This window comes from Musa acuminata, chromosome BXJ3-7 (assembly GCF_036884655.1).
Source record: "Musa acuminata AAA Group cultivar baxijiao chromosome BXJ3-7, Cavendish_Baxijiao_AAA, whole genome shotgun sequence".
Classification (NCBI taxonomy): domain Eukaryota; kingdom Viridiplantae; phylum Streptophyta; class Magnoliopsida; order Zingiberales; family Musaceae; genus Musa; species Musa acuminata.
Genome location: NC_088355.1, coordinates 1,056,639 through 1,075,638, shown reverse-complemented (window position 1 = coordinate 1,075,638; position 19,000 = coordinate 1,056,639). Strand labels below are relative to the sequence as shown.

General features: G+C 36.6%; 1 protein-coding gene across 3 annotated transcripts; it reads left to right on the top strand.

Moving 5' to 3' along the window:
- Positions 1–5,253: 5,253 nt before the first annotated feature.
- Positions 5,254–17,874, top strand: LOC103990938 (methyl-CpG-binding domain-containing protein 11). 3 transcript variants are annotated; one of them, XM_065159685.1, is made up of 4 exons: positions 5,322–5,460; positions 9,328–9,508; positions 16,780–16,930; positions 17,058–17,874. In XM_065159685.1, exons 3-4 carry the CDS (start codon positions 16,783–16,785, stop codon positions 17,657–17,659), a joined length of 750 nt encoding a protein of 249 aa, XP_065015757.1. In that variant the 5' UTR covers positions 5,322–5,460; positions 9,328–9,508; positions 16,780–16,782; the 3' UTR covers positions 17,660–17,874. The 3 variants fall into 3 exon arrangements, with proteins under 3 accessions (XP_009408519.2, XP_065015757.1, XP_065015756.1); XM_065159684.1 differs by having other exon boundaries at positions 5,323–5,460; positions 9,270–9,508; XM_009410244.3 differs by lacking the exon at positions 9,328–9,508 and having other exon boundaries at positions 5,254–5,460.
- Positions 17,875–19,000: the final 1,126 nt, after the last annotated feature.

The following is a 19,000-nucleotide window of genomic DNA, read 5'->3' as shown; positions in this document are numbered from 1 at the left end:
TTGCAAATGTACCAAGAACTTCAATTACATCTTATTTGTCAAAAAACTGTCTGCCAAATCATACAACAGTTGTGACATGTTTACCACCGATGGTGAAAAAATATATATCTTGCTACAGTTGTAAAGGAAGAATTGTGCCTGAAACTTAGACACCAATGAGTTCATGACTTGATTACAATCTAGAAGATTACTTACAGAAATCGAACAGCTACCGTGCCCAGGTCTGTGATATGATCTCCGATAAGTATCACATTAGTTCTTTTCTTCACCACAACATTACCATGGTTAGACGATTAGGAGCTTCGAATCTGTTATGAATAGGAGCAGCCATATCTGAAGGAGGCTCATTCTTCCATGTGATCACTATCAGTTGCAGCAAAGCAGTACATCATGAGAAGTAGAAAAATGCATAGTAAAATTCATGAATGAAATATTTTAAGGATGAACATGGTTCACTTTCCCTTTTTTCAGTTTGTAGTGGGGTTTAGGTATTTTGGGTAATAAGTCCCTGGGTTACCACACTGATAGGAAAATGTTGAGATTGTCAAAACCTACTATGCAAAGAGTAGGTAGGCCACACACCATAACAGACCATGCTCGAAATGCCAACAGCCAAGCCAGTTTTTTGCCTATGCTGATTTGTACATGAACCTGCTGACTGGCACGAACAAACCTGCTGTGAAGGTATTAACACAATCTCATAATATGACATGATAATCTGACAAGCACCGGAATCTTATATTTTACCTTTTCCTATTGACCCCAATTTAGTTAAAAAGAAAGATAATTTTTTACGTAACTTCTCAGATTAGTTCATCAATCTTTTTTCTGCATCTTTTATATCCAAGCTTTTTCATAATTAATATGAAATATTTATCAAAATTCATCACAATATTTCCAGCTATGATCAATTTTAGACTTCATTGTGTAGTTATCTTATACGATCTTTGGCGCTTTAAAAAATCCCAACTCTGGAATTGTCATATTGAGATGAAAGGTCAACTGCAAATAGACCTTGAACAAGCAAAAGCATTCGTACGCTTAAAGAATCTAGGCAACGACTTATATGTTCAAAGGAAAAAATCCATAAAATATTAGCTTCTGTTTACTGGATATTTTGAAGAACTAAAAAAATAAAGAATTACCTTTATCAGCAACAAGATGACCCTTTTCGTAAAACACCATTCTGTTAGAAATAACCCTAATATTCTCAAAAGATCTATGAAGTTTCTGCCTGAAAACCTGATAATATAAAAAAAATAAAGAGATTTTTTCTGCACTGTAACACAGTTCATAACCAATAAGTGTAGAAATATTCCCATCAGTCATGAATTAACCTCTTCAATGATGTCTGCAATACCAGCAGAAAGGACAAGAACAGGCACACTTCTTTCCTGCATGATGCAAAAAAAAGTTCTATTAATTTAGCTAGTCTAATAAACACCCAACACAAGTCTGAGTACTTTTGGACTGTGGACTAAGAAGCAGATCCCAGAAATTGATGGAGGTCAATTTTTACCAACCAGTTAGAAATGGACAACTTTTCCCTAGTTAATCATAAATTTACCTTGCAGATAATAATTATGGAATCTTTTCTATCATCTCTCCTTTCAGTGCCTTTTCCACTTCCAGCCTTTCCTCATGATCTCATTTTTCTCTCCTCTATCTTCTCCTTTCTTCTGGGTTAAGGGAGGATGGCGGCAGTGGTTGGGCAGTGATCCCCATTTTCCTTAAAATAAACAGGATAAATGGAAGGCAGTCTCAACAAAGGAATCTGGGCGCACTGTCCGTGATTAGGGCTTACTTTGTCCCAATAAGGGCGATGTGTAGGACAAAACAAAATCAGAAGGCGGCTAATTTTTTCAACCTCTTCAGTGATGGCAACTGCCGAACAAATCAGGGAATTTTCTGACTTCTAAAACCTTAGTATGGAAAAACAAGGTTCTCATAATTCAGGACTTATAAGGAGAAAATTTCTATATTAATCAACACTAGTTGATTTACAAAGATTTGAAAGTTTCAGAGATGTAGTTGCCTAGACTATGGCTCAGAGGATAGATAAATTTATCCCATAATCTCAAATCTGTGGCGGTTTCAACCGTGGTAAATATATTAGTTTTACAGTAATTAAATTTCTTTAACATAATATAAGCAATCATCAGAGTATAATTTTTTTTAATGAGAAGACCATGATCTATCATACATGGTCTTCAAGTCTTGGAGAATGGAAGTCCTTGACATGGCCTAATGCTAATATCTGTTTGTCAAACTAGACAGCCCAAGATAACATGATATCAAACTACCAAAGAAATAAAGGAACTCAGAGGAAAAATCCTTTAGAGACCTCTCCAGGAGACCTTCTTAACCATAGTGCCTCTAATAGAAGTTATGAACCATGCAGAACATGGCTCGTCTTATGGCCAAGTCCATGGATCAGTCGGAGTAGGACCAATGGACAAACATCAAGTTGGCTCACCTATCTACAGAAGTTCTGATCTTTACAGGCTATCCAAACTGATACAATTGCAATCTATTATTTGATTTACTACTACACGAGTTTCAAAGAGTACAAGAAACAAATTACAAGGTTAATAGTCTCAGGATAGGTGAAAAAGAAAACACCAACTCAGCAACTATGTCATAATGCTAAAACATTTACAACTAGAAGTTAAAAATTTAAGCAGGCATTAAATTGTTTTAACCATTAATAGAGATCAAATAGTACAAAGATTTAATATTATTATAAATTAATATATGATTTAGTTATATAACTTCAAATAAAAATGTGCACAAGTAGTGAGCCTGCACAATCGAACATACAGAATTGAACTAAACAATCAACATAACTGGGTTGTTATTTTACATTCATGTGGTCTAAGATCATTCCAAGAGCCTATTTAGGACAGCAAGTTAACATAACAGAAAATAAGTTGTACTTAATCCATCAATTTCATGAGTTTTGTTGTCTTAAAATAACCGCAGAGTACAGAGAAATGGCTGGTAATAAAGGTCTGCTGTAATGGCTCTTCTAAATCAACATATTTAATTAACCTACTCCACTGAAGACATCTATTACATAAAGATAGACATTCACATTGGAACATGTAAGTAGGTGTAGCCACATATTAATGCATATAAGGTCAATAAAAGAACAATATATTTTTAGTATTCTACTACCTGAAAAAAATAGTGGTAAGTTGATATAAATGACCAAATTGTAATAAGTGAGAATCCAAACTAATACCACTTGTACATAGTGCAAAAAATTATTGAATGGGTTGACAAGCATCGAAACTGCCCTCGGCAAGATTCCTACAAATTAAAGATCCTCCTCCTTGATGAATATATTTTAAGCACAATAGTAATTGGATGCCATGTAATGTAAAATATATGATTATCTCTATACCATATTGTTGGATCCAAGCCCAAAACCATGTCAGCTAAGCCTCCTAAAAAGTACTTACGATGCTTTATAAATCCATATTCCAGCTCAATGGTATTGTAAACCTGATCAATTTAGTAAACAGGTCAAACATAACACAAACCAGCACCTTGAGAGATTTGTAGCCAGGATATGAAGATCCAATACATGCTTTTTACGTTACATGACATCTAATTGTATGATGTCTAAGGGTATTTGTGATATGCTGCTGACAAATGTGTTTATAGCCAAGAAATGTTGGCGTAGGAAAGGGAAAGGATCAATCCAGGCCAAAATTGTAGGGGCGAGCAATTCTGGGACAACTAAAATAGCCAACAGATGAAAACAAAAAAATCAGTTCAATAATTTCTAGACCTAGGACAAAACTGTGTCGTAAAAATGGACCGGCAACCAAACCAGGACTGTTCTGAAGCAAGTATATTTACGTTCCATTCTTTCATCAGCTTAGATTTTTCCTCCTGCAGCATTCCCCTGCTCTAGCAATCCATGGCTACCCAACCACAACAAACCAAGAATCTAACCGAAACCAACGTCATTTCCCCTTAATAAAAGAGAGGAAGAGATTAAATGTAATCTACTCTGACCACCGCGGCCATAAATCCAGTACGTCGCGAGCGTGCCTGCCATCAAAATCGGCAATCACCTAGCACGAGATCAAACATTTGAAACCTAAAATATTTCGAATAGCAAAATGGAGAAGAGAAGGAAAACGATGGAATCTCTCGGCTGGAGTATACTCCATCGTCTCCGGGTCTCGGACGGCGACACCCGGCAGCGACATGGTCGCGGAATTCGTCGCCTCTTCTTCGGCTCCCTTGTCTCTTACGAATCTCGATTCCACGTTATTAGATCTAAATTTCATGTGATTTCTTTGTATTTTAGTAACCCTTATATTTCCATCATGATCTCCACGCGTAATTTCAGTTGGTTCGATTGAGTTGGTCTTTATCGGTCCAATGTCCAAAGCAGTCTGAACCGGTCCAATCCAATTTAGTAACACAAAGTATGGATTGTGGTTCGGTTGAGTTGGTATTTATCGGTCCAATGTCCTTAGCAGTCCAACCGGCCCAATCCAATTTTGGTCGAACTGGACTGAATCCGATCAGATCAATCGGTTCAAATTCGATAATTCGATATTCGTAATTATATTTCAGATTTAATCGGTTGATTGAAATTCGATTCCTAGTTGACTATTTTGCCCAAAGTCGATTCTAAAAATGACAAGTGGCCACCATTTCTTTCTTCTTTATTTCCGATGGGTGGATAAAGTTGGAAGAAGGGGCAAAAACCCGTGCCACATGGCACATGTTCAAAAGGTGCCCAATTCAACACGTGTCGCTTTCAACTTCCATCATCAACGTCCTCAACCAGTCTTTAACGGCGTTAAGCCCGTCGAAGTCTCCGTCATCCGGCGCGGTGCTGGCTTCACCGTCTTCTAACTCACCACCAACCACGCCTCACCGCGTGCCCCTAGGGAAAATAAATCGGCACAACCGAAAAATCCCCTGCACGAGCCACCTCGTTCATCTGATTGTTCTCTAAGCTCCATTGGATAGAATCGGTGGGTTCGACTGGGCCCACTAGCACGACCAATTGCGAGGAGGAAAGGGAGGATTTGGCAACGGGGTCGTGCAGGAGATCCGTAGTCGGTAGCATCGGACGCGAGAGCTCGTGTTCCAATCCAGCGCTGGGTTCACTCCGAGTTCCGCCGTTTACGGAATGGTGTTCGAAAAGAACGGCGACCCGAGCGTGAGAGACTTTTTGTTGCGGGCTTTAAATACGTTATTTGTTCTTCTCTTTTATGTATATTTATTTTTATTTCCGTTCGCTTGTTTACGGTTGACTTATCTGAGAGCGGGAAGTGGAACCCGAAAAGACGAGCGATGGCGGAGGAGAAGGCCGGCGACGCGAGCGCCGAGAAGGGATCGCCGCCGCCGCAGCCGCCGGAGAAGGCGAGGGACGACAAGGGGGACGCCGTCTCCGTCGAGCTCCCGGCGCCCACTGGGTGGAAGAAGAAGGTTCGGTTCCATGGAATTCCTCCTCCGTTTTTGTCCTCTTCTCTTCATATTCGCTTTCTTGTGCTCTGATTTCTTGTTCCCGACTTATGCTTACGATTGCGAGCTCGGGTAACTGCTTAGCCTGTCTTTACGAAGTTGTGGCGTGGGTTCTAGGGTTTCCGTGCGTTCGCTTCAGTAGGTGAGGATGTGGGTTTGGATTAGGGTCTCGAAGTCGTGTTTGGTGTGGAGCATGGTGAATTGATTCCTTATAGCTGCTGCTCTTTTGAGAATTTTGGTAGTCTCTTGCTTGCTCTGCTATGTTAAGTGCACTGGCACTCTCAGGATGTAGGCTTGGTACATATTGCTTGTTGAGTGGTGGTTTTTCCTGGATATGTGCCGTCCAAGTTTTGGCTGATACGTTTTGTGAGTCTGTCTTGAAAATTCCATTTGTAGAAATAGGTTCATATTGGCTATTCTGCTTCGAGCCCTGTCAGGAATGTGGATGATGGCGAGTTTCAGGGTATAAAAGAGCCTTCTTCTTGCTAAAAGCATATTACAGTTGGTTTATCATCGTGCTAGCATATTACCGACTTCCCGAGGGTCTTTATTGTAGCGTTGGTCCAGGTTACATGAAATCGGACCTACTGTCCAAAACATACCTTCATTTGTACAGCATTTTATATTCTTTTCTTGTATATGATTAAACAAGAATTTGAAAGCCTTTTAGGTTTCATGGACATTCGAGACTGTAATAATCAGAGTCATAGTCTTCAATTTGGAACATGGGTGATTTAGTTTACAACAAGCTCTTGATTCAAAATGCCAAAGACTCTGGAGAAGGTTTCAAGATGTATTAGCATCTTTAAACCAAATTTCAGAAATGGTAATTCTTCAAATTACTTGAGTGGCTCTGGAGCTATTTGAGGTAGCTTTTTTAGGGTAGTCTTTCCTTTTTTGTAATTCAATGTGAATCCACATTAGGAACCAAGCATCATCGCTGGTTCGCTTTTGAGACCTCTGAAAAATCCAGGGATGCTGGGGTCACTTCGCATATGACTGAAGGAGGGTAATGTAGACGTAGACTACAATATTCCCTTATGTCTTTAGTATACAAATGTGCCATGGGCAACCAGATCATACTATTTATACATTTTCCAAAAGGAATTTTCTTGGTCCAATCTCATGGCCCTAACTTTTACTAAGCATCTCTCTTGAATTTTATTTTAACAGGTTTCTTGGGTTTATTCTGGTATCAATGTATTCTTTAAAGTGAGATACACAAATGCACCTCTTTTTAGAAATACAACACAGTATTGTCGGTGAGCATTGACTGCATATTCATGCCATTTACTCATTAGTTTATTGTCCTGACAATTGACAAAAATTTATTTTAGTTTTTAGAATTTTTTTTGTTTAATATGTTTATAAACAGATTAGTAGCTCTCAGTCTGAATGATGATGATGCCATCAATGGAGTGGTGGGAAAGATCCTTGTGTCCAACTTGAAATAGTTGGGAACTCATATTTGTTATTGTTGTTGTACATTCAACTATTGTTATTTGGATTTATTTTTTTACATTTCGAATTAGTTTATTAACATCTATGAGATAAAATCGTACACCACATTTTTTAATCGACTTTTTTTTTTATCTTATGTTTTACTTACATTAATTTGTTTTTAAATTTTTTTATAACCAAATATGGCATCAATAACGCATGCACATAATAATAATAAACATGGGAATATACAAAATGATGCTTGAAAGAAAAGTTTTTAGAACTGAATTTAGTCTGTCCTTCATGACTAATGCTTTTTTATTAACTTTTCTTAGCCTAATTTAGATGGGGAATTTTCTTATCCCATGACAGAAAATGCTGATATAATCAATAATTTCCGCACTGCAATAAATGGTCACATCTTTAGCCTGTTATACTTTTAATCAAGTTTGTTGGGGACTGATAAGGAGCTAGAGCTTTTCTATGTTGTCTCACAGAATCAATCTGATGTTTCATATTTGAACTAGAATTGTGAATTATGAAGACCATTGAGAAGAAACCAAAATAATTTTTTACAATTAAACTTAACCTTCCTGGATCATACATTGCTCCTGAGGACCACCTTTATTTTATGAATCTAGAAGAAGATTTCTGAGTTTCTATTGCTTGATCACTAAGAATACTGCAGAATCCAGCATATGCTTCTTGATGCAGAAACTTCTATTGAATTCCTAGCCTCTTCTGAAAGCCTTGACCCATTTACTCTGTCTTATGAAACATGAGCACAGATTTCTATTTATGGTTCCATGATAATTTTATTGAACAGCAGATTCATATCATGATTACAAACCCATGCTGATCTTTCATGGCTGAATCTATTATATATTTTTATAACATTTATAGTCCTATATTTTCTATATCTAACTCAAATATGAAAGAAAAGTTTTAGTATTTGTGGCATATAATGAAATCAATTCAAGCAAAAATATACAAGAATGATAAAAATTGCTGAAAAACCTAGCTTCATTTAGCTGGGTTTTTGTCCTCTGTCTGGAGAGAAGAAAAGAAGGCATGTAAGTAGAGCATATGAAGGTGCCTAAAAGTAGAGCAACAATTTGGTGTTGTTTTTTATCTTTTACATTTTGCTAGAAAGTGTACAGCGATGATTGGTTATGATTTTTGAATTATAATATTGGTCTATGAGGAAATATGATACCGATCTTCAACTAAGATGAAGGCCTTGAGTTTGTGGTTTTTAATTGAAAAGTGGAACACAAAATTATGCATGTTGGTGCTGATAACATGTCTAAGGGTGGCCTGGTAATGTACAACAGACCTTGTGTTCCATATTGATGGCATATACTGAAATCAATTCAAGCAAGTGTATGCAAGAATGATAAAAATTGTTGAAGAACCTAGCTTCATTTAGCTGGTTTGTTGTCTTCTGTCTGGAGAGAAGAAAAGAAGGCATTTAAGTATAGCTTGTGAAGTTGCCTAAAAGTAGAGCAACAATTTGGTGTTGTTTTTTATCATTTACCAGTTGCTAGAAAGTGTATAACGATGATTGGTTATGATTTTTGCATTATAATATTGGTCTATCAGGAAATATGATATTTGATCTTTAGCTAAGATGAAGGTCTTGAATTTGTGGTTTTTAATTGAAAAGTGGAACATGAAATTATGCATGTTGATGGTGATAACATGTGTAAGGGTGGCTGGGTAATGTCCAACTCCAACATGCCTTGTGTTGCATATTGATGACAAGAGAGATGATCATGGTAGGTCACTATGAGATCAAGGGACTGGTGATAGTACTTTTCAGCAGGAAATAATGAGGATACTATGGTGTCCCAGGTTAATTGATGCAATAGAAAAGCTATTAAGGTTGAGACTTATCAGGTTACTGGACTTTGAATCATTTTTTGTATGTTTAAGGAACTTTAAAGAACATATTAGCCATATTCAAGTAAATCAGGATGCTCTAAAGAATATATTAACCATTCTAGTTACTTATGGATTCCTAATTGGACACTTCGTTGTTCATCTGTTTCTTTGGTAGCTTATTCAATTAAGACTTAGCTTCATTGTTCATCTGTTTTGTTGGCAGGTTTGTGGAATCATGCGTAGATCAGTTCTCAAAGTGAAGTGAAATGTTATTTACTCTTCTTATTCTTCGTAGTATTTTCATCTTGTTTCCGTTGTGTCATTTGTCTCCATTGAAATTTATATTTATCTGCTGAAACTTATTTTCGCTATGCTTCTTGACATTATAGTTGATCCATCCATCAAAATATGATTGAGCTTTTTTTTCTCGTACTCACCATTTTCTGAAGGCAAAAGGTTCATTCTAGATGATGATATGAAGCTTTGGGTTTTGCATGTGAAGTTCAGTATGATTCAAGTCTTTAAATGTAGCCGATCAAGACACACTGGATCAATGAGAAAACTCGAGATCTGCAGAATCCTGGGATTATTTTGTCAAACATCCAGAGTTTTACTTGTCAATTGACTTACGGACACCATTTGATGATCATGAGGGCATGTCAACAATTAGTGGCAACAATTGGCAGATGTAAGCTAAGCAGATCAAATCATTTTAGGTTCAGTTTTGACCTTGATTTACATTCTCCAATCTCTTCGGAATTTTGCTAAATTGTTGTTCAGCAAAGCTAGGTGTAAAATGTATAATGGTCAACTGTTAACTGTTATTTCTTGACACAGATTACAGAACCGAGATAAGGAAGCAGATAGGTGGGTGACCAAGGTCTGTGTGCTGTTTGGGTCTATTCAAACACTACCAGATGTCTAATTACTTCTTAAGTTGCTTATATACAAACCATAATCCTTTTACTTCTATTTTAGTATGGTCCTAAAGAAGAAAGTATTCGGTTGTCCTTTTTTACTGGTCTGATATGATTGCAATTTTTCTTGCTGAGAAAGGTGCTTCACGTGGCCTCTAGCCTTCTGTTCTCTTTCATCTTGCTAATAATAGCATTTTTTCCCCTTTTTATATTGGCTTTCTTGACTTTCGGCTTGTGTATGCTAATATATGGTCTTTTTACCACTATCATCTTGTAATAATTTAGTTTATTAATAAAACTCTGATATAAAATGTTACACCAATTCTTGTTGATAACCCTATGATAATGAATGATGTAGCTAACATAGAATCAAATGTAAATAAGTTCTTGGTGGACAATGCAAATACTGAATAACAAGGCATTGGAATTTGGGAGTTCATCAAATTTGTTGGAATCTCTTCCTAAAGAGCATTTGGTGACTGCAATTTTACATGGTATAGGCAATTGGATATGAATGAGCGCATGATGACTTTATTCTCAAAAAGTTGATGATTGATGATTTTCCAAGTGGCATGTTTGTGATAGAGACTGATAACATTAGCAATCAGACCTTAGAATGTGTCTGTAATTAGCTAGAAGTTGTACCAAATAGGACTAGAAGTCCTTGAGAAGAAGTCAAATCAAAACAATCAAGTATCGGTTTAGAGGGAACTTGTGACAATGAATATATTACAATTGGTCATCACGAATGATTTTGGGTGTTCATTGCATGTTTGTTCATATATGGAGCTGTTTTGGAGTTGCAAATCTTATGATAGCTGGAAGCTTTTGTGGAAACAACAGAGCCAGTTCATTTCTCAAAATGAATAAGATAAAGATAGCTGAATATGCCAGTTGCTTTCCGGTGCTGGAGGAGTTCGACTCACTGAATTAGTCTCCAATGATCACATGATTATGGGTGGAAGCATAGAGTTCACTAAAAGGTTAGAGCAGGTCCAGTGTATCTGATATAGATAGATGTGCTATAAGATCTGTTGCAGTTTAGATTGGATACAAATCATTTTTCTTTATATTTGTTGACATAATAGTGACTCAATTCAATGAACCAATTGATGATTAGATCAGTTAGGGATCAAGAATGTATGATCAATTAACTCTTATTTTCTACAATAATTTCATAATTAATTAATGATTATTGACTATCTATGTTAGCTTCTAGCCTATAGGTTCTTGGTGTGTAACCCTCTTGTGTGATGCATACCATAGGGTCAGTGTGGCTAAGGTTGTCTCACCTTGCACACATTATATAATCTTCGATGGAGGAGGAAATGGGAGCCCCCAAAAAATGAATTGTTGGCATATGAAGATTGTCTTCATTTGCACAACTACTGCTTGACATCACGTCCATCTTCTTTAGCTTCAAGCTTCAACTGCTTTACTATACCCTGCTTTCAAATCTCTTAACTCTAGGTCCTCAGTACTGGCACTGGAGACTTGGATAATACCAACATCCCCACTGTCGATTTTGAGTATGACATCCCTCCATAGGCCTCTTCCTACTCTTCCCCTTCATCTCCTCTCTTGCATCTTTTCCATGCCAGCAATGAGGTGGAAATTTGTTGTTGATGTTGGTTTTCAGTTTTCCATCTCTAATTCTCTCTCCTTTTCCTCTCTATTTGTTACCAACATGGGCTGCCATCTTGTGCACTATCATTCTTTGAATAACATAAGATAATGGTATTGATGCTTCATCTTGTAGTTTCACTTTTTCTAGAAAAAACAATCAGGGGTTTTGAAGCATACCTCTAGCTAATGTGTAAAATTTCTACAGAAGTAGAAATTCTATTTAAGAGTTTATCCAGAAGTCTATTTGTAAATCTAATCTTTAGTATTGCATCTAGCAAATAACAACTTATCTGAATCTGGGTATGGAACAAGAAATTAAAATAATCTATATCCTACTATAAAAGAGCTAAAGTTCCTTCGTTGCCTAAACCAATGGGTCTCATCATTTCTCTACTGTAAGTTTTTTTCAGTTTTTTCCTTTTTTTCTGCCTTCATATTGGTTCATGGCTCTTCCAAATATACCACAAGCCCAATGTTTGGGCCTTGCTGAAATCAAGTGGGTTTATTGGTAGTCATTGCATCTCTCTTTCTTTTTTTTTTTCTCAGATATACCACATACTCACTGGCCTCTTTTCAGTGGGTGAAAGAGATGGAATTGGACTCCTCTGAATGTTGGTGGGCCTTGAGATTACCATTTTTTTCTTAAGCTTTTCCCCGTCTTAATATATGGTTCATTGCTATTGAGTTTGTACCAATCCATTGTTTATGTTTGGTAATAGAGTGAGGTCCACTAATCAACTAATCATTTTTTTTATCTTACTGGATTCGAGGAATTTTCAGTAAAATTTCACTTTCTCATGTACATCCTTGTAAAGAAAAAAAAAAAATCTATATATTTTATTTTATTTTTAAACTTTTACAATAGCTGACTTTTGGGGGTTGGGATTTCATCTCTTGTTATTGTCATTCCCTTGTAAGTTATTTACTTTTGGGAGAATATTTTACTTATAGAACCTGATAATAAAAATATGTTCTTTAAAATAAAAATATTTCTCTATATACACTTTTCAAATAATCTATATTCTATAATTTTTATATGCAGACCTAATGCTTTGTATATAGGCACATCAATCTTGAATCTTATAATCTGCATTTAAGTTTTTTGACTTAGATCTTAGTCATGCATGCTTCCTTTTGACTATTCAAACCTAAGAGCCAATTGGGATATCCTATTGCATTTTTCTTTTTTTAATGTAAAAATCCTTAGTTTCTTTTATATTTGCATATATTTCCTTTTGTTTCTTTGTTGGTCCGTTAAATAGTTAAATAAATGAGTTTGGTGTTGAATTGACCAATGAGAAAGATATAATTTTGAGTTACTTTGTAAATCCATCGTTCAAGCTTTTGAATTTGTGCACAACTCTTATTTTTATAGAATATTATGTAGTAGTTCTTTGGATAAAAAAATGTTTTTATGTGAAACTTTATTGTTGAACCAATAAACATAAGTTATTATTTTGAGTTGTGATCTTTTAAATATTTATTTTTGTATATACCTTTTGTTGGTCATTTTATCAATTTTCTTAAGATTAGCCACTTAAATAGAAATATTCATTTCATGTAAAACTTTCATTATTAGAAAACCATTTACGGGTTTACATTTTTTTTGTACCATCTGGGCACAAATTGTTAAACCTATGTAGTTTTTATATAAGTCATTTGGTTTATTTATTTTCTTTCTTCTCCCATGATATGTTGACACTTACTTGACCTCAGAAATAAAATGATTATTTGCTCAACCTTATGTAATCCTCAATCATTAGATTTGCTTTGCTATTCTTCACAAAGTTGATGATTTTTATATATGTATCCCGCCAAAGGGAAGATTGCCATCAATATTCTCCAAGTCACATTAATGCTCCTTTATTTACGTTTCCTGCTCTCAATCTATTGATATTCATCATTAATTTAAAAATTCATAATTTTTTATTTTTTTTAATAGATCACTCAGAATCTGTACCCTATCCACTATTCTGTTTTCTGTATGACTTAGAATAAAATAAATGTATTTATAATTTTAATAGAAATGTGCATCAACACTAGTGGTAGAGGAAGAATAAAGGCACTGATCATTTGTTCATTGTTGTTTAACTTTTTTTATTTAGATAGCTTATGGCTTATAAAATTTCTTTCGTAAATAAATATTCTGGGACCATAAGTACAAATTCATGCTTTTATTTTCTTTTTGGCTGGGGTTGAGAGCTGATACAACAATGTTGGCATATCTGTCTTGATAAGCATTTAATACCAGTCACCAAAAGTTTCTGTTTCTAGAAATCCAAACAAAATTTCCCACATGGCCTTCCATGTTTCTTTGAGACATTTTGGCTGATATATGTCAACATGATGATATCACAAATTCACAATTTTGCATACATACATATGGAGTATATCGAGGTTTTCTCTTTCTGTGGCATGAGGCATCAATGTTATGCAACCATTTCACTTCTAAAATGCTACATGCCAGAGAATTTTCTTCTATGCTCATTCCATTTACATTCTGACTTGGTTCTCATGGTATGTTGCTGTTGACAAGAAGACTAGTAGCTTGTTCTGCTGCAAATTAGCCTGCATAGTTTATTAGAACTGACAAGGTTGACTCTTTTGTGAATGGTAGTATATAGTTTTTGGCCGAGTTTCTTTTAGTTTGTTAAGATAAATCAGATAATTTATTTCCAATCTTTGCGCGGCAATCTTTTTGCATGTCCGAGCAGGTAATCTTGATAAATTTCTTACTTTAATCAAATTATTCCTTTATTGTCCTTCTACACACACATACACTGTATGTGTGTGTGTGTGTGTGTTTGTGTATACATTGTCGGGTGTTCATTTGTTCTCATTTTTTTCAGCAATCACTTCAAATTTATAAAAAAAAAATGAAGTTGACTTAGTTATACCTTTATCTATTTTTCATCTTCTTACTCAAAACTGGATGCTTATTCATCAAATGTAGACTATAGAGATTTACTCTACAAAGGACCATTAGGTGACCAGGCTAAAATAAATTTCTTTTGGATTTTAACTATTTCTTTTAAATTTACTCTACAAAGTACCATTAGGTTGCTAAGGTTTCTTGTTTGACATTGCATCAAACAACTTCCTGTTTCTTTCTACTCAATCATATTCTGCCTGATCTGTACATTCAAAGAATGGAACTTGTGACAATTAAACAAGTCTTATACAAGATTCTGTTGTTTTACAATTTCATGTTGTGGTAGATGTCCTAGAAAAATTAGTTTGTGTTGTTTCATAGACAAATGTATTTTTGTGGGTGGATGGCATTTAGTTAATCATAGTATTGCCATAATGTGATTGTACACTCATCTTCAGCTTGAGATTCCAATGAAAAAATTGTTACCTGTTGTTTCTTTGATGCTTAGTGAGTTGCCTTTTAGTACCTGTTGATTCCTTATGGCAGATTGATAAATGCTTAGTTTTCTCTCTTGGTCAAACGTTATGGAGCCTTAAATATCTCTAGCTCGATGTTCTTGTCCTTAGCATGATTAGGCAAGAAGGCTCATAATCAAAATCTAAGCAACTAGTTGTTTATTTGAAAGATTGCAATTTTGGTAAAGATTGAAATTGATGCAACCATGGAACAACTCTTCAAACTTCCCTTAAAATTGGGAAGTGTCTAGAAAATGGGGGAAATGCTAGGTTTGCTACAGGAAGCTTTTCTTTAATAGAAATGGGAAGTGTCCAGAAAAAGGGTGAATGGTAGGCCTGCTATACGGGGTTCTTTTTAATAAACAAAAAAAAAATCAATGTGCCCATTGAACAGAAACCCCTGCATATCACACACACTATTTAGTGTTAAAGAAAGTAGCCTCGTGTTTATTTGTAGCTGATGCATTCACAATTCTGAAGGCATGTTGTGGTAGACTTCGAGCTAATGTCTTTATCTGCTTATGCAAAATGTGTCTAATAGTGGCTATTATGTACTGTACCATTTTCAGAAAAGGAAAACACACCTTTTTGTAACTTGTGGAATTGTAGATATTGTTCACAAGAAGCTGACTAATATGGTTGCTGTATTTCCCTTTCTAATGCTTACTGAATTGGTGGTTGCTTGTGTAATGTTTTCTCTGATAAGAGCTTAATGTTTCTTGTTTGCCAGCTATTCCTGCTAGGAATCATGCGCAAATTTATTGATCTTCTTTAAATACATAAGAACTTATCATTGTTTTCTTTTCTGCTCCTTTTCCATACAACAGTGTTCTTCTGTCATCCATCATTGAGCTAACTGCCTGGTATCTCTCTCCCATTCTCCTAATATGTTTATCCAAGTGATGCTGTTCTTGCATCTTTGTTTTGTTCAATATTTTCTCAAATTATACTTGTGCTGGAAATATTCTTGTAAGGATAAACAATTCGGTTGATATTGTTTTAAATGGAATATTTTGAAAAATAAGGAAACAGCTAAATGTTCTTGTGAAATAGTTATTGCAAGGTTATTTTATGCATGGTATGCAATTTCGAATGGTATCATCTAGTACGGGCAGTACGTACCGGTTCGACGGCATACCGGTACGCGGACCGCCCATTACCAGACGGACCGTGCATAGTTTACCAATACTTTTTCCTCTGCCCTTCTTTTATTAGACTGGAAAGCTAGTTTTGTATATAGTGTTCTCTGTGGATTATTAAAGTTGAATGTTCTAGATATGCTATACTAATTCTCATATTGCTAAAAGGAATGTTATGCCGGGCTTCTTTCATGTTGATGGTAGTACCCAGCTGCGCCTTGGCTTTTCTTGGATCTGTTAGGAGTTCATGCAATTATAAAAAATTATAGTAGTGGATTAGCATCTTTAGTAAAAGAAAGACAGGAGCCTTTTATTCTGTTTCTTGCTCGGGCATTATGCTAATGCTTCATGCCATAACATAGTACAGTCATCTTTCCCTTTTCTTGTTCAGTAAGTCTATAAATTACTCTGACTACATTTTTTTTTAACTGAAAAATAAGCTCTGTTTTCCTTTGGAACAGTAGCTCCATCAGCGTTCAACTAAACACTAGAATAGTTCGTCTATTTCAAATATCTTCAGACACACCCCGATATGTTCATTCTAAAGTGCTAGTACCAGTTGGTGCTTAAAAGGCTTGAAGGTTCCTTAGAATTGTCTATTGATAGCCATTTATTTTTAAGTAAACATGATGGTAAGATTTTTTTTAGAATTGTTATGACTTCTCGCAAAGAGTTTGCACCACTGTACTATTTGGGAATGTTTTTCCTTGTGCAATGAAAGACCTGATCTGCAGTGGACATTCTTCTCCCCATCTTCTTTTATGGTTTAAGTTTTAGATTGCCTTTCATCCCTTCAGCATTGATGTATATCAACAATCTCGATCTTGGTGCACTTGTTACCTGCTTTTTCTTTATCGCAGGCATGATATATTTTTTTTTGGCACTAACAGTTCATGCTGAATGAGGATGGAACTCCAAGAAGGAATGAGATTGTTTTTGTATCACCAACTGGTGAGGAGATCAAGAGTAAGAGACAGTTACAGCAGTACTTGAAGTCTCACCCTGGAGGCCCCCCTTCATCTGAGTTTGACTGGGGAACCGGTATCCTCCCTACCCTCCGTTTGTTTGCTAAGCAAGTAGAGATTTGCAGTTGTGTAGAACTCAGATATTTGAATACTGGATGCATGAATCAATGTATTGTTTGCTTCCTCAAATGACTCGTATGCAGGTGACACCCCGAGGCGTTCAGCGAGAATTAGGGAGAGAGCCAAGGCAATAGAGACCTCAGAAGATGAGAAGCCGAAAAAGAGAGAAAGGAAATCAAGTTCCAAGAAAGCAGCGAAACAGAAGAAAGATGACAGCGATGTAGTGGATGGAACTCCCGGTGCAAAGGAGGATGTCACTGTCGAAGAAACTAAAGTGTTTGCTGATGTCCAAATGAAAGAGGCTGATGATGCAAACAAGGTCAAAGATGGGAACACGGCTACGGAAGCAGCAAAAGAGGATGCAGCAGGTGAGCAAGACTCCATCGTCCAAGCCAACGGAAGTGTCGAAGAGAAAACAGAGGCTAGCTCAAAGAACGATGGCACTGAAACAGCAACCGGAGTTGATGCTGTCATTTCAGACAAACCAGCTGACACCAAGGTATTGCCTTCATCAGGCGACCCTGAAGAAGCATCGACTGGGAAAGAAGGCCATGAGAGAGAGGTTGTACAAGGGAATAGCATCGACGAGGAGAATCCTGACGATGCTGTAGTCACCAAGGAAGTTCCTCCAGCGAACTGCGGTGATGGTCAGCATCTGCCCAAGGCATCTCCTGTGAACTGTTGAAATAATTAAGTGGTCTCAGTTATCTGTGTTGTACTTTGTAGTTTGAACTTGTGGGTCTTAAATTAAGTATTGTAACCATATCTTCACATCCTGTATGTCCTAACTGCAAGCTTTACCCTTTGTCGTCGTTAGTATGTAACATTTGAACAGGTTCTCTTACTGTCTTTTAACATAATAACTCATTTCAATGACATAACAAGTGGTTTGTTGCTGCATCAAGAAATTGCAGGTATTTGCATGCTCGATGGGCTAAATTTGAGATCCTTTGTGACAATTGCTTTGTTCATGCAACGAGTTCTACTTGGGATAGATTTGTGTGGCTTCAGTTCCATTATTATGTAATTCTGAATTAATTGCATAGTATCGTTTGCAGTTAGTTATCTTTAGCATTTCAATCTCTATATTTCTCTATATTTTAAAAGTTGTATTGTCATTCTTATAGATACGAATGTGAAATATTTAGATATATTTATTATACTAATATTAGTTTTATTGATAAAAATATGAAACAAAGGACAAAAGGATAATTTTAACGTTTAATGATGGACGACGTCGTTGGCACCGACACCAATGTAGTTGCCTAGGCACCTTTGACGATAATAAGGTCCACTCTCAACATGTCGTTTACCGCATCATCGCCCACCTCATGTTGCTCTATATTTGCGTCGACGTTGACGTAGTTGTCGCTTAGCAACTACGTCAACATTGACGCATATGGCGGTGGCCATCGTGATGTCTATGGCGAAGATGGTGGCTTCCTCGTCGTTGACTAGTTAGGTGGATCCCAACTTTGACTCGAAGCTGGGGTGGCTCCCCCCGCTATCGCGTCAATTTTGACACCATCTCTCGTCGAGCAGCCCTTTTGCCGCTTGGCATCAGCGTCGATGCATATGCATACTAGTGTTGTTTTGCATTTGCATCGATGTCGATGCAACACCTGACTCAGACTCCACGTTAGGTTGAATGGATCGAACACCTCTACATCACACAAAAACCTCGATTTAGCATCTCGACGGTAGGGAGAGCGCAAGGGGTTCGAGAGGGAGAACAAAGTTAACATGGAATGAGATGACAACTACCTTAGAGAGAGGGGAATGAGTTAGCATGACAATAGTGAGTAGCGATGGGGGAGTCGAGGCATCGCTCGAGGTCGATGTCGCGGTTGTCGTCATCCTAGTCTCGGAGGGTGCCGGTGTTGAAGAGACGAGTGGTGGTAGATGCCACTGGGCAACAACCGGGGGAGACAAGAAGCATCTCCACAAGCTTGGAGAGGGCACTGCATCTGCATTAGCACCAGCACAGATGTCAAGCAACCCTTTCGTTGCTTGGCAACTACGTTGA